Here is a 15,468-nt window from a genome sequence, read left to right on the forward strand (position 1 = left end):
GAGACGAAGAGGTCCGGTGAAATCGGCGGCAGAAGACAATCCTGTCTTCAGACTAAGGTAGCGCACAGCACCGCAGCTGTGCGCCATTGCTCTCAGCACACTTCACACTCCGGTCACTGAGGGTGCAGGGCGCTTGGGGGGGAGCGCCCTGAGACGCAATATAAATGATAATACCTTAGGTGGCAAAAGAATACATCACATATAGCTCCTGGGCTATATGGATGTATTTTAACCCCTGCCATTTTTACACAAAAGAGCGGGAGATAAGGACGTCGTGAAGGGGCGGAGCCTATCTCCTCAGCACACAAGCGCCATTTTCCCTCACAGTTCCGCTGGAAGGACGGCTCCCTGACTCTCCCCTGCAGTCCTGCTTCAGAATCAGGGTAAAAAAGAGAAGGGGGGGCACTATTGGCAGCAAATGACAATATAAACAGCAGCTATAAGGGAATAACACTTATATAAGGTTATCCCTGTATATATATATAGCGCTGGGTGTGTGCTGGCAGACTCTCCCTCTGTCTCTCCAAAGGGCTCGTGGGGTCCTGTCCTCTATCAGAGCATTCCCGGTGTGTGTGCTGTGTGTCGGTACGTGTGTGTCGACATGTATGAGGAGGAAAATGATGTGGAGGCGGAGCAATTGCCTGCGTTAGTGATGTCACCCCCTAGGGAGTCGACACCTGACTGGATGATCGTGTTCAAACAATTAAGTGATAATGTCAACACTTTGCAAAAAACTGTTGACGACATGAGACAGTCGGCAAATCAATTAGTGCCTGTCCAGGCGTCTCAGACACCGTCAGGGGCCCTAAAACGCCCGTTACCTCAGTGGGTCGACACAGACCCAGACACAGATACTGAGTCTAGTGTCGACGGTGATGAGTCGAACGTAATGTCCAGTAGGGCCACACGTTACATGATCACGGCAATGAAGGAAGCATTGCACATTTCTGACACTACAAATACCACTAAGAAGGGTATTATGTGGGGGGTGAAAAAACTACCAATAGTTTTTCCTGAGTCAGATGAATTGAATGAGGTATGTGATAAAGCGTGGGTTTCTCCCGACAAAAAACTGCTAATTTCTAATAAATTATTGGCACTATATCCTTTCCCATCAGAGGTTAGGACACGTTGGGAAACACCCCCTAGGGTAGATAAGGCGCTCACACGTTTATCTAAACAAGTAGCGTTACCGTCTCCTGATACGGCCACCCTCAAAGAACCAGCTGATAGAAGGCTGGAAAATATCCTAAAAAGTATATACACACATACTGGTGTTATACTGCGACCAGCAATCGCTTCAGCCTGGATGTGCAGTGCTGGAGTCGCGTGGTCGGATTCCCTGACTGAAAATATTGATACCCTGGATAGGGACAATATATTGTTAACTATAGAGCATTTGAAGGATGCATTACTATATATGCGTGATGCACAGAGGGATATATGCACCCTGGCATCAAGAGTAAGTGCTATGTCCATCTCTGCCAGAAGAACGTTATGGACGCGTCAGTGGTCAGGGGATGCGGATTCCAAACGACATATAGAAGTATTGCCGTATAAAGGGGAGGAGTTATTTGGGGCTGGTCTTTCGGACCTGGTGGCCACGGCAACAGCTGGAAAGTCCACCTTCTTACCCCAGGTCACTTCACATCAACAGAAAAAGACACCGTCTTTTCAAACTCAGTCCTTTCGTTCCCATAAATACAAGCGAGCAAAAGGCCATTCCTTTCTGCCCCGGGGCAGAGGAAGGGGAAAAAGACTGCACCATGCAGCCGCTTCCCAGGATCAGAAGCCTTCCCCTGCTTCTGCCAAGTCTTCAGCATGACGCTGGGGCTTTACAAGCAGACTCAGACTTGGTGGGGGCCCGTCTCAAGAATTTCAACGCGCAGTGGGCTCACTCGCAAGTGGATCCCTGGATTCTACAGGTAGTATCGCAGGGGTACAAACTGGAATTCGAGGCGTTTCCCCCTCGCCGGTTCCTGAAGTCTGCTCTGCCAAAGTCTCCCTCCGACAGGGAGGCAGTTCTGGAAGCCATTCACAAGCTGTATTCCCAGCAGGTGATAATCAAGGTACCCCTCCTACAACAAGGAAAGGGGTATTATTCCACGCTGTTTGTGGTACCGAAGCCGGACGGCTCGGTGAGACCAATTTTAAATCTGAAATCCTTGAACACTTACATAAAAAGGTTCAAATTCAAGATGGAATCACTCAGAGCGGTGATAGCGAACCTGGAAGAAGGGGACTATATGGTGTCTCTGGACATCAAAGATGCTTATCTCCACGTCCCAATCTACCCTTCTCACCAAGGGTATCTCAGGTTTGTAGTACAAGACTGTCATTATCAGTTTCAGACGCTGCCGTTTGGGTTGTCCACGGCACCTCGGGTCTTTACCAAGGTAATGGCCGAAATGATGATTCTTCTTCGAAGAAAAGGCGTATTAATTATCCCTTACTTGGACGATCTCCTGATAAGGGCAAGGTCCAGGGAACAGTTAGAAGTCGGAGTAGCACTATCTCAGATAGTGTTACGTCAGCACGGGTGGATCCTAAATATTCCAAAATCGCAGCTGATTCCAACGACACGTCTTCTGTTCCTAGGAATGATTCTGGACACAGTCCAGAAGAAGGTTTTTCTCCCGGAGGAGAAGGCCAAGGAGTTATCCGAGCTAGTCAGGAACCTCCTAAAACCAGGCCAGGTGTCAGTGCATCAGTGCACGAGGGTCCTGGGAAAAATGGTGGCTTCTTACGAAGCAATTCCATTCGGAAGATTCTATGCAAGAACGTTTCAGTGGGATCTACTGGACAAATGGTCCGGTTCGCATCTTCAGATGCAGCAGCGGATAACCCTGTCACCAAAGACAAGGGTGTCCCTCCTGTGGTGGTTGCAGAGTGCTCATCTTCTAGAGGGCCGCAGATTCGGCATTCAGGATTGGATCCTGGTGACCACGGATGCAAGCCTGAGAGGCTAGGGAGCAGTCACACAGGGAAAAAACTTCCAGGGCTTGTGGTCAAGCATGGAAACATCTCTTCATATAAACATTCTGGAACTACGGGCCATTTACAATGCCCTAAGTCAAGCGAAACCCCTGCTTCAGGGTCAGGCGGTATTGATCCAATCGGACAACATCACGTCAGTCGCCCGCGTAAACAGACAGGGCGGCACGAGAAGCAGGAGGGCAATGGCAGAAGCTGCAAGGATTCTTTGCTGGGCGGAAAATCATGTGATAGCTCTGTCAGCAGTGTTCATTCCGGGAGTGGACAACTGGGAAGCAGACTTCCTCAGCAGACACGACCTTCACCCGGGAGAGTGGGGACTTCACCCAGAAGTCTTCCACCTGATTGTAAACCGTTGGGAAAAACCAAAGGTGGACATGATGGCGTCACGTCTAAACAAAAAACTAGACAGATATTGCGCCAGGTCAAGGGACCCTCAGGCAATAGCGGTGGACGCTCTGGTGACACCGTGGGTGTACCAGTCAGTGTATGTGTTCCCTCCTCTGCCTCTCATACCAAAAGTACTGAGAATCATAAGAAGGAGAGGAGTAAGAACGATACTCGTGGTTCCGGATTGGCCAAGAAGGACTTGGTACCCGGAACTTCAAGAGATGCTCACGGAAGACCCGTGGCCTCTACCTCTAAGACAGGACCTGCTCCAGCAGGGGCCTTGTCTGTTCCAAGACTTACCGCGGCTGCGTTTGACGGCATGGCGGTTGAACGCCGGATCCTGAAGGAAAAAGGCATTCCAGATGAAGTCATCCCTACCCTGGTCAAAGCCAGGAAGGATGTAACCGCAAAACATTATCACCGCATTTGGCGAAAATATGTTGCGTGGTGTGAGGCCAAGAAGGCCCCTACAGAGGAATTTCAACTGGGTCGTTTCCTCCATTTCCTGCAAACAGGACTGTCTATGGGCCTAAAATTAGGGTCCATTAAGGTTCAAATTTCGGCCCTGTCGATTTTCTTCCAGAAAGAACTGGCTTCAGTACCTGAAGTTCAGACATTTGTAAAAGGGGTACTGCATATACAACCTCCTTTTGTGCCTCCAGTGGCACCTTGGGATCTCAATGTTGTTTTGAGGTTCCTTAAGTCACATTGGTTTGAACCACTCACCACGGTGGACTTAAAATATCTCACATGGAAGGTGACGATGCTGTTAGCCCTGGCTTCAGCCAGGCGTGTGTCAGAATTGGCGGCTTTATCATATAAAAGCCCTTACTTAATTTTTCATTCTGACAGGGCAGAATTGAGGACTCGTCCTCAATTTCTCCCTAAGGTGGTTTCTGCTTTTCACATGAACCAACCTATTGTGGTGCCTGCGGCTACTAGGGACTTGGAGGACTCCAAGTTACTTGACGTTGTCAGGGCCCTGAAAATATATGTTTCCAGGACGGCTGGAGTCAGAAAGTCTGACTCGCTGTTTATCCTGTATGCACCCAACAAGCTGGGTGCTCCTGCTTCTAAGCAGACTATTGCTCGTTGGATTTGTAGTACAATTCAGCTTGCACATTCTGTGGCAGGCCTGCCACAGCCAAAATCTGTAAAAGCCCATTCCACAAGGAAAGTGGGCTCATCTTGGGCGGCTGCCCGAGGGGTCTCGGCTTTACAACTTTGCCGAGCAGCTACTTGGTCAGGGGCAAACACGTTTGCTAAATTCTACAAATTTGATACCCTGGCTGAGGAGGACCTGGAGTTCTCTCATTCGGTGCTGCAGAGTCATCCGCACTCTCCCGCCCGTTTGGGAGCTTTGGTATAATCCCCATGGTCCTTACGGAGTCCCAGCATCCACTAGGACGTCAGAGAAAATAAGATTTTACTTACCGATAAATCTATTTCTCGTAGTCCGTAGTGGATGCTGGGCGCCCATCCCAAGTGCGGATTGTCTGCAATACTTGTACATAGTTATTGTTAACTAAATCGGGTTATTGTTGTTGTGAGCCATCTTTTCAGAGGCTCCTTCGTTGTTATCATACTGTTAACTGGGGTTCACTACGGCTGGCCGGCGGTCGGGCTCCCGGCGACCAGCATCCCGGCGCCGGGAGCCCGACCGCCGGCTTACCGACAGCTTGGCGAGCGCAAATGAGCCCCTTGCGGGCTCGCTGCGCTCGCCACGCTACGGGCACGGTGGCGCGCTACGCGCGCCACACTATTTTATTCTCCCTCTATGGGGGTCGTGGACCCCCACGAGGGAAAATAATTGTCGGTATTCCGGCTGTCGGGCTCCCGGCGCCGGTATACTGAGCGCCGGGAGCCCGACCGCCGGCAAACAGAAGACCACCCGTTAACTGGGTTCAGATCACAAGTTGTACGGTGTGATTGGTGTGGCTGATATGAGTCTTACCCGGGATTCAATATCCTTCCTTATTATGTACGCTCGTCCGGGCACAGTATCCTAACTGAGGCTTGGAGGAGGGTCATAGGGGGAGGAGCCAGTGCACACCACCTGATCCTAAAGCTTTTATTCTTGTGCCCTGTCTCCTGCGGAGCCGCTATTCCCCATGGTCCTTACGGAGTCCCAGCATCCACTACGGACTACGAGAAATAGATTTATCGGTAAGTAAAATCTTATTATTTGCATCATTGGGCGGCCTCCAGCATGAAATTTTTTCAGTAGCAGATTTGCTACTGAAGATCCGCTCTCGCCCATTCCAGTTCCTACAATATTGCTTCCAATATTGTCCAGAATCCATTTTACAGTCTTGTGGTTCCCTGAACTGTTAAGATGTAATGGAGATCTATTCTATATCACAGGTTTTCCAGCAGGCCTCCATTTTCATTGAACGTTTAGAGAGTGCGAATACTAGCCAATAGTCTTATTTACTTTTAAAATGAGCAAGGGGTGCTTTATCTTAGTGTTATTTCACAGGTCAGTATACTGTATACATATATCTAAAATATATTTTTTTTATTGAAGCACGACATAACAATACAAGAGCAAAGAGGTCACATCAAAGGATTACATAAGTGCCAGATAGTCATCAGAGGTGGTGTGAATCAGACATTATGTGATGTTATCACATTTGCTATAAATAAAGGTTATACATGAAAAACAGTGAAAATGTAAATGTAGGTAAATAGACAAATTTACATAGTGTACAATAACGCATCAAGATGTCAATGCCTCCATCGTTTTCTTTAACTTTTCCTTTCCTAACTAAGGTGACCGTCTCTGGATTATACACCAGAGAGGGTCTGGCCTAACAATAACAAATTATGGATCTAAAAGAACAATAATATCTAACAAAATCAGTTGTTTCTATTTGTCTCCCCGACATATGCGAATACTCTTCATTTCTCATTTCTAGAGTTACTTATCCAAGCTGTTGTAGTTCTGCACCAGGAGAGGCAGAGAAAACAACAGATGAACAGGATAAACAAATGTAGCGGTTTAAATTAGCTGAAACACAAACGTAAACAAGACAAAGTTGCAGAGCCAATAGAGGCGTTGGAGACAGAAAGCCGAAGTCAAAATAGTGAACACATGTCCGATATCGGTTGGATAATAGAGTAATAGCAAAGAGCAATTTGTTCATGTGACAGCTTCTAAGGGTCCCTGGTGTAAGGATAATGCATGCATAGTGTTGATACCATCAGGGGCAAAAATGAAATGGAAGAGCAATGTCAAAAAGCTAATATTTGTTGAAAAACGTTGTGGTCTAAACCCAGGAGTATCTACAGCTCCCGATCCACCAAAGCCCATGCGTAATTTCCTTTCAAATTGGGGAGCGTCTCTACTAGCCACTGCATTCAGGGTACTAACTAAATCCATCCTCATCGGCCCATGCAATACTGACTCTACAGAGTAGCCTAGGATCTCTATGGGGCTATAAGGACTCTGGTTATGTTGGTGATGGACTGCATGAACCACACCATTTATTGGAAAAGGGATCTTAGTCTGCTGGGCAGAAAGGTGTTGAGAAGCAATAATCCGGTCCCCCAGCGCACCGGGATCACCATCACCAACCGTTACGATTGTACAACATGCCGGTGAACCTTCTTTAAGAAGAGTATCATCTAATTTTAATGTGATTTTATCTATCCATCTGTTAATTGGGGGTAAAAGAAGCTCGGCAATGGCTTCCGCCATCTCCGTTGCAAAAGAGTATACAAGTTGCATATTTAAATCTTGAGCAGTTGTCAAGCAATACAGAATAGAATTATCGAATGAAAATACGTCCCTGCTATAATACAATGGGGGGGCAGAGTCCCGTATTCCTCCAATGGAGAGGCCAAATCGTCTCGCGTGTGTATGAGAAGCTCACTGGGGAAGATCTGCAGAGCCCAGCGTCTCCTCAATAATCGTGCCGTCAGGAGAGGGAGATCAGCAGCGTAGAAATTGTCACCAGCGCAGTATGCACGTCAAGCGCTGTTCCTCCAGCCAGATATTAATATTGGAGCGGTCTTGACAGGCGCATCCAACACGTCCTCTCCAGGCCATCCCGGGAGATCTGAGCCAACCACAGCTGTTCCGAACCTCCCGCTATAACCCGTCCTCAGCACCCAGACCTGCAGTGACGAAGATACAAACAAGTAAACGGGCGCCGGCGGGGCAAGCTTCCGGTGCTTACCCCTTCAGGAGGGCATGTAGCTGCATATACGCGGCTTCCGAGGTCCAGCCGTACCACAAGCACGGTGGGGCTCCCGGGGGCCCAGGATGTCAGGGCGCCACGTCCGTCTCTGCAGTCTCCCACAGCACCGCACAGCAAACCAGCGGCGGGGAGCGCGTCGTCAATCGCCGAAGCACAGGCCTTCGCGTGGGTCCCGTCTCCACCGTCCCGCAAGCTCTCTCCTCCGCCTCTCCCGCCAGACAGACACCAGAGCCAGGTATAGGCTTCAGGGGGGTCCAACGAGGGTATTGTCAGCCCGTCAGGAGACAGGTCAGGGTGCCGGTTTAGATGTATATAGCAGGTAAGGGAGGGGGCACGTTACTCCCGGCGTCTCAAGCTGCCACGAGGGCTATCAGTGTCGGTGTCCGGGCTCCGGTGGCATATAATCGCTCCTTATTGAAAAGGACCTTAAAATGATCCCCACAGTGTGCACTCTGCTGGTAGTCAGGAATTTTATCAAAACTTGCAGGATTTGCACAGATTCTGTAGCTAGGAATAGGGAGCTCAGTAAAATGCGGCCATACAAGATGCCCCGCCCACCGGAAGTCCTCTGTATACATATATCTATTTTTCCTGTGGAATTACTCTTTGCAGAGCATTTCATACACTGATTTTTGTTAGTAGACTGTTCATGCTTTTGTTTGAGAGACTGTTGCTGACTTTGTTTTATTTTTAATCAGCTCTTACAGAGAATGACCACGACTGTCAGTCACCACTGAAAGGGCCTCTTCTGTCAACTACCAGACCATTGAAGCTTACAAAAGCAAATAGTAGGAGTTAATTTATTTTTGTCAACTTTGAGAAAATGTCCACTCATACAGTATATTCCTTCTGTTTTTACCTACATTTTATATAATCTAGCACGCATTTTTAGATTTATTTACAATCCATATTTATGCTTGTTTTTAACAATTTACATATTAACTTTGTTTACTATTTTACGGTGTGTTTTTTTTTCCTTTTTTTTAAATTAACCAGTACAGAGTTTATATGACGTTACAACTGCAAATACAATCAAAGGTCCTCATTGCTGTGACTTTAAGTTTCATTTTATTACTTTCTTACTCAGGCGGAGAAAAGGACTACCAAAAGCAACTAAAGCAGATGCTTAAAGACTTGAAAAGAGAAAAGAATAAAAACACAGAGAAAGAATTACCAAAAATGACCCAGGTATAGTGTTCAGCAGTTCCCGATTTAGGGTTCAGGACAACCTAGGCCAGGGTTCTCAAACTGTGTGCCGTGGCACCCTGGGGTGCCTCAGAGCACTTGCAGGGGTGCCTTGGACTGGTGGTCCGGGACCAATTCAAATTACATATGGTCAATGTAGTAGGCAAAAGCAGTGCTAGTGGCTGCCAATCATAAAATATATGGAAAAACAGAAGCAAAACTTGTCCCTCACCACACAATTTAATATTTATTTCTATATTTCTCAATAAGAAACATTTGGCATAGGGGTGCTGTGAAAAACAATTTTGATAATCTAGGGCGCCGTGATTCAAAAAAGTTTGGGAACCACTACTCTAGGCTAATACTCATGTAGCACCCCCTGTAATACTGCTCACTACTGGCCACAGTGTGTGTGTATAGTTAGGAACAAGCCATTCATACTTCACATTGTGTAGATACTGTAAAAGAAGCATTGTCCCTACTTACCTACCTTTGGAGCATTTCAATTGTTGATCTGTAGGGGCGTGCGTGCCGCAAGGGGGTGGGGTGGGGTGTGGATGGGTGTGACGGCACACGTTTCATGGCTAAACCCGGTCTTATAGGGTGCGACAAGCACAAAACTTTATGGGCGCCTGGAACAATTAAATTGCACTATTGTACATTGATTAATTATCACGGTGCATAAAACAATTGAATTGCTCCCTAAATAACCAGAATATAATAACATTTATTCCCATATTACAATAATACTCACCTGTACAAAAAAACTTAAAAATGTGTTTGCCCAAACGTAATAAAAATATAAAAATTGTCAGTGAGAATTAAAACATCTTAAATATGAAGGGGTTATTATTACTTTCTCTAACGTCCTAGTGGATGCTGGGGACTCCGTAAGGACCATGGGGAATAGACGGGCTCCGCAGGAGACATGGGCACTTTAAGAAATAATTTAGATTCTGGTGTGCTCTGGCTCCTCCCTCTATGTCCCTCCTCCAGACCTCAGTTTGAATCTGTGCCCGGACGAGCTGGGTGCTGTTTAGTGAGCTCTCCTGAGCTTGCTATAAGAAAGTATTTTGTTGGGTTTTTTATTTTCAGGGAGCTCTGCTGGCAACAGACTCCCTGCATCGTGGGACTGAGGGGAGAGAAGCAGCCCTACTCTCTGCAGATAGGTCCTGCTTCTTAGGCTACAGGACACCATTAGCTCCAGAGGGATCGTACACAGGATCTCACCCTTTGCCGTCCGATCCCGGAGCCGCGCCGCCGTCCCCCTCGCAGAGCCGGAAGACAGAAGCCGGGTGAAAGAAGCAAGAAGACTTCGAAATCGGCGGCAGAAGACTCCAGTCTTCACGGAGGTATCGCACAGCACTGCAGCTGTGCGCCATTGCTCCCACACTACACCCACATACTCCGGTCACTGTAAGGGTGCAGGGGGGGGGGGCACCCTGGGCAGCAATTAGAGACCTCTTTGGCAAAAGTTTGCATATATACAGTTGGGCACTGTATATATGTATGAGCCCCCGCCAAAAATTGTACATGAAAGCGGGACAGAAGCCCGCCGTCGAGGGGGCAGGGCTTCTTCCTCAGCACTCACCAGCGCCATGTTTTTTCTCCACAGCTCCGCTGAGAGGAAGCTCCCCAGCCTCTCCCCTGCAGATACAGGGTAGAAGAGGGTAAAAAGAGAGGGGGGGCACATAATTAGGCGCAAAAATCAATATAAACAGCAGCTACTGGGTTAACATTAAGTTACTGTGTTATTCCTGGGTTAATAGCGCTGGGGTGTGTGCTGGCATACTCTCTCTCTGTCTCTCCAAAGGGCCTTATGGGGGAATTGTCTTCAGAGGAGTGTATAGTGTGTCGGTACGTGTGTGTCGACATGTCTGAGGTAAAAGGCTCCCCTAAGGAGGAGATGAAGCAAATATGTGTGTGAGAGGGTGTCTCCGTCGACAACGCCGACACCTGTTTGGATATGTGTAATTAAGTGCTAAGGTGAATTTATTGCACAAAAGATTAGAGAACAGACTCCCTGTCTACCCATGTCTGTCCCTATGTCGCAGAGACCTTCAGAGTCTCTCAATGATCACTATCCAAAATAATAGACACTGATATCGACACGGAGTCTGACTCCAGTGTCGACTACGATAATGCAAAGTTACAGCCAAAATGGCAGGAAAGTATTCAATATATGATTATTGTAATAAAAAATGATTTGCATATCACTGATGACTCATCTGTCCCTGACACTAGGGTACACATGTTTAAGGGGAAGAAAGCTGAGGTAAATTTCCCTCCTCTCATGATGAAAAAGAGCGGGAATCTCCAGACAAGAAGCTGCAGCTTCCCACAAAGACTTCTCAGGCAGTATCCTTTCCCTACTAGGGCCAGGATACGATGGGAATCTTCCCCTAGGGTGTTACGTTTGCCCAAAAGGTAGCCCTGACGTAACAGCTATTCTCAGGGATCCTGCAGATAGCGTGCACATTCTAGTACACTACTCAGACCGGCGATTGTGTCGGCATGGGTTTATAGCGCTGTGGCAGCGTGGACAGGTACCTTATCAGCAGAGATTGAGACCCTAGTATGTATATATATATATATATATATATATATATATATATGCAGCGTCCGTGAAGGCGGCACTCACGGCGAGTAAAGAAGGAGAGGAGCCAGGAGTACTGTCAACGTTTCAATGTAGATAATTACATTTTCGTCAGGACGCTGCATATTTGGGAGAGACGCTATATCTCTCTCTATTTGGAAGATACCGGCAGTTTACGTATTATTCCTGATTGGTATTGGAGTGCCGCCTGACTGGCTGTTATATATATATGTATATATAGAGATATATATATTAAAGATGCTGTCTTAAGAGAGATATATATATATATATATATTTATTACTCAAACGTCCTAAGTGGATGCTGGGACTCCGTAAGGACCATGGGGAATAGCGGCTCCGCAGGAGACTGGGCACAACTAAAAGAAAGCTTTAGACTAACTGGTGTGCACTGGCTCCTCCCATTATGACCCTCCTCCAGACTTCAGTTAGAATCTTGTGCCTGGCTGAGCTGGATGCACACTAGGGGCTCTCCTGAGCTCCTAGAAAGAAAGTATATTTTAGGTTTTTTATTTTACAGTGAGATCTGCTGGCAACAGACTCACTGCAGCGAGGGACAAAGGGGAGAAGAAGCGAACCTACCTGACTGGAGATAGTTTTGGCTTCTTAGGCTACTGGACACCATTAGCTCTAGAGGGATCGAACACAGGACCCGACCTCGATCGTTCGGTCCCGGAGCCGCGCCGCCGTCCCCCTTACAGAGCCAGAAGCAAGAAGTGGTCCGGAAAATCGGCGGCAGAAGACCTCGGTCTTCAACAAGGTAGCGCACAGCACTGCAGCTGTGCGCCATTGCTCCTCATGCACACCTCACACTCCGGTCACTGATGGGTGCAGGGCGCTGGGGGGGGGGCGCCCTGAGCAGCAATATAAACACCTTGGCTGGCAAATCATCACAATATATAGTCCCAGGGCTATATATGTGATAAATTACCCCTGCCAGAATTCCTGAAAAAAGCGGAAGAAAAGTCTGCCAAAAAAGGGACGGGGCTAACTCCCTCAGCACACTGGCGCCATTTTTTCCTCACAGCTCCGCTGGAAGGATCGCTCCCTGGCTCTCCCCTGCAGTATCAAGCTACAAAGGGTAAAAAAGAGAGGGGGGGCACTAAATTTAGGCGCAGTATAACTTATATAGCAGCTATAAGGGGAAATAATTCAGTTAATCCCTGTATTATTATAGCGCTCTGGTGTGTGCTGGCATACTCTCTCTCTGTCTCCCCAAAGGGCTTTGTGGGGTCCTGTCCTCTGTCAGAGCATTCCCTGTGTGTGTGCGGTGTGTCGGTACGGCTGTGTCGACATGTTTGATGAGGAGGCTTATGTGGAGGCGGAGCAGATGCCTATAAATGTGATGTCACCCCCTGCGGGGCCGACACCTGAGTGGATGGTTATGTGGAAGGAATTACGTGACAGTGTCGACTCCTTACATAAAAGGTTTGACGACATACCGAATATGGGACAGCCGGCTTCTCAGCCTGTGCCTGCCCAGGCGTCTCAAAAGCCATCAGGGGCTCTAAAACGCCCGCTACCTCAGATGGCAGACACAGATGTCGACACGGATACTGACTCCAGTGTCGACGACGATGAGACTAATGTAACTTCCAATAGGGCCACACGTTACATGATTGAGGCTATGAAAAATGTGTTGCACATTTCTGATGTTACCCCAGGTACCACAAAAAAGGGTATTATGTTTGGAGAGAAAAAACTACCAGTAGTTTTTCCTCCATCTGAGGAGTTAAATGAAGTGTGTGAAGAAGCGTGGGCTTCCCCCGATAAGAAACTAGTAATTTCTAAAAGGTTACTAATGACGTACCCTTTCCCGCCAGAGGATAGGTCACGTTGGGAAACATCCCCTAGGGTGGATAAAGCGCTCACACGCTTGTCAATGAAGGTGGCACTACCGTCTCCGGATACGGCCGCCCTAAAGGAACCTGCTGATAGAAAGCAGGAGGCTATCCTGAAGTCTGTATATACACACACAGGTATTATACTGAGACCAGCTATTGCTTCAGCATGGATGTGCAGTGCTGCAGCTGCGTGGTCAGATTCCATGTCGGAAAATATTGATACCCTAGACAGGGACACTATATTGCTAACCGTAGAGCATATTAAAGACGCAGTCTTATACATGAGAGATGCACAGAGGGATATTTGCCGGCTGGCATCTAAAATAAGTGCAATGTCCATTTCTGCCAGGAGAGGGTTATGGACTCGGCAGTGGACAGGTGATGCAGACTCTAAAAGGCACATGGAAGTTTTGCCTTATAAAGGTGAGGAGTTATTCGGGGATGGTCTCTCGGACCTAGTTTCCACAGCAACAGCTGGGAAGTCTGCATTTTTACCCCATGTTCCCTCACAGCCAAAGAAAGCACCGTATTATCAGGTACAGTCCTTTCGGCCCCATAAGGGCAAGCGGGTAAGAGGCGCGTCCTTTCTGCCCAGAGGCAGAGGTAGAGGGAAAAAGCTGCAGCATACAGCCAGTTCCCAGGAGCAAAAGTCCTCCCCCGCTTCCTCTAAGTCCACCGCATGACGCTGGGGCTCCACAGGCGGAGCCAGGTACGGTGGGGGCCCGTCTCAAAAATTTCAGCGATCAGTGGGCTCGCTCACGGGTGGATCCCTGGATCTTTCAAGTAGTATCTCAGGGGTACAAGCTGGAATTCGAGACGTCTCCCCCCCCCCCCCCCCCCCGCCGTTTCCTCAAATATGCCTTGCCAACAACTCCATCAGGCAGGGAGGCAGTGATAGAGGCAATTCACAAGCTGTATTCCCAGCAGGTGATAGTAAAGGTGCCCCTACTTCAACAAGGACGGGGTTACTATTCCACAATGTTTGTGGTACCGAAACCGGACGGTTCGGTGAGACCCACTTTAAATTTGAAATCCTTGAACACATATATAAAAAAATTCAAGTTCAAGATGGAATCGCTCAGGGCGGTTATTGCAAGCCTGGACGAGGGGGATTACATGGTATCACTGGACATCAAGGATGCTTACCTGCATGTTCCCATTTACCATCCTCACCAGGAGTACCTCAGATTTGTGGTACAGGATTGTCATTACCAATTCCAGACGTTGCCGTTCGGTCTATCCACGGCTCTGAGGGTCTTTACCAAGGTAATGGCCGAAATGATGATACTCCTTCGAAAGAAGGGAGTTTTAATTATCCCGTACTTGGACGATCTCCTGATAAAGGCGAGGTCCAGGGAGCAGTTGTTAGTCGGGGTATCTCGGGAGGTGCTACAACAGCACGGCTGGATTCTAAATATTCCAAAGTCACAGCTGGTCCCTACGACACGTCTACTGTTCCTGGGGATGGTTCTGGACACAGAACAGAAAAAAGTGTTTCTCCCGGTGGAGAAGGCCAAGGAGTTGTCATCTCTAGTCAGAGGCCTCCTAAAACCAAAACAGGTGTCGGTGCATCACTGCACGCGGATCCTGGGAAAGATGGTAGCTTCCTACGAAGCAATTCCATTCGGCAGGTTCCATGCAAGAACCTTTCAGTGGGACCTGTTGGACAAGTGGTCCGGATCGCATCTTCAGATGCATCGGCTGATAACCCTGTCTCCAAGGACCAGGGTGTCTCTGCTGTGGTGGCTGCAAAGTGCTCATCTTCAGGAGGGCCGCAGATTCGGCATACAGGACTGGGTCCTTGTGACCACGGATGCCAGCCTTCGAGGCTGGGGGGCAGTCACACAGGGAAGAAACTTCCAAGGACTATGGTCAAGTCAGGAGACTTCCCTACACATAAATATTCTGGAACTGAGGGCCATTTACAATGCCCTAAGTCAGGCAAAACCCCTGCTTCAAAACCAGCCGGTACTGATCCAGTCAGACAACATCACGGCAGTCGCCCATGTAAACCGACAGGGCGGCACGAGAAGCAGGACGGCGATGGCAGAAGCCACAAGGATTCTCCGATGGGCGGAAAATCACGTGTTAGCACTGTCAGCAGTGTTCATTCCGGGAGTGGACAACTGGGAAGCAGACTTCCTCAGCAGGCACGACCTCCACCCGGGAGAGTGGGGACTTCATCCAGAAGTCTTCCAACTGATTGTAAACAGTTGGGAAAGGCCACAGGTGGACATGA

At 48.2% G+C, this 15,468-nt stretch overlaps 1 protein-coding gene across 5 annotated transcripts in view; it reads left to right on the forward strand.

Moving 5' to 3' along the window:
- TBC1D8 (TBC1 domain family member 8) overlaps window positions 1-15,468 on the forward strand; it is a 289,606-nt gene that overhangs the window by 266,511 nt on the left and 7,627 nt on the right. For all 5 annotated transcript variants that reach the window (XM_063953447.1, XM_063953449.1, XM_063953450.1 and 2 more), the window contains 2 exons: window positions 8,285-8,374; window positions 8,674-8,774. In XM_063953447.1, coding sequence (XP_063809517.1) covers window positions 8,285-8,374; window positions 8,674-8,774 — 191 coding nt within the window. The remainder of the gene's footprint in view (window positions 1-8,284; window positions 8,375-8,673; window positions 8,775-15,468) is intronic.

Source organism: Pseudophryne corroboree, chromosome 2, assembly GCF_028390025.1.
Source record: "Pseudophryne corroboree isolate aPseCor3 chromosome 2, aPseCor3.hap2, whole genome shotgun sequence".
Lineage (NCBI taxonomy): Eukaryota > Metazoa > Chordata > Amphibia > Anura > Myobatrachidae > Pseudophryne > Pseudophryne corroboree.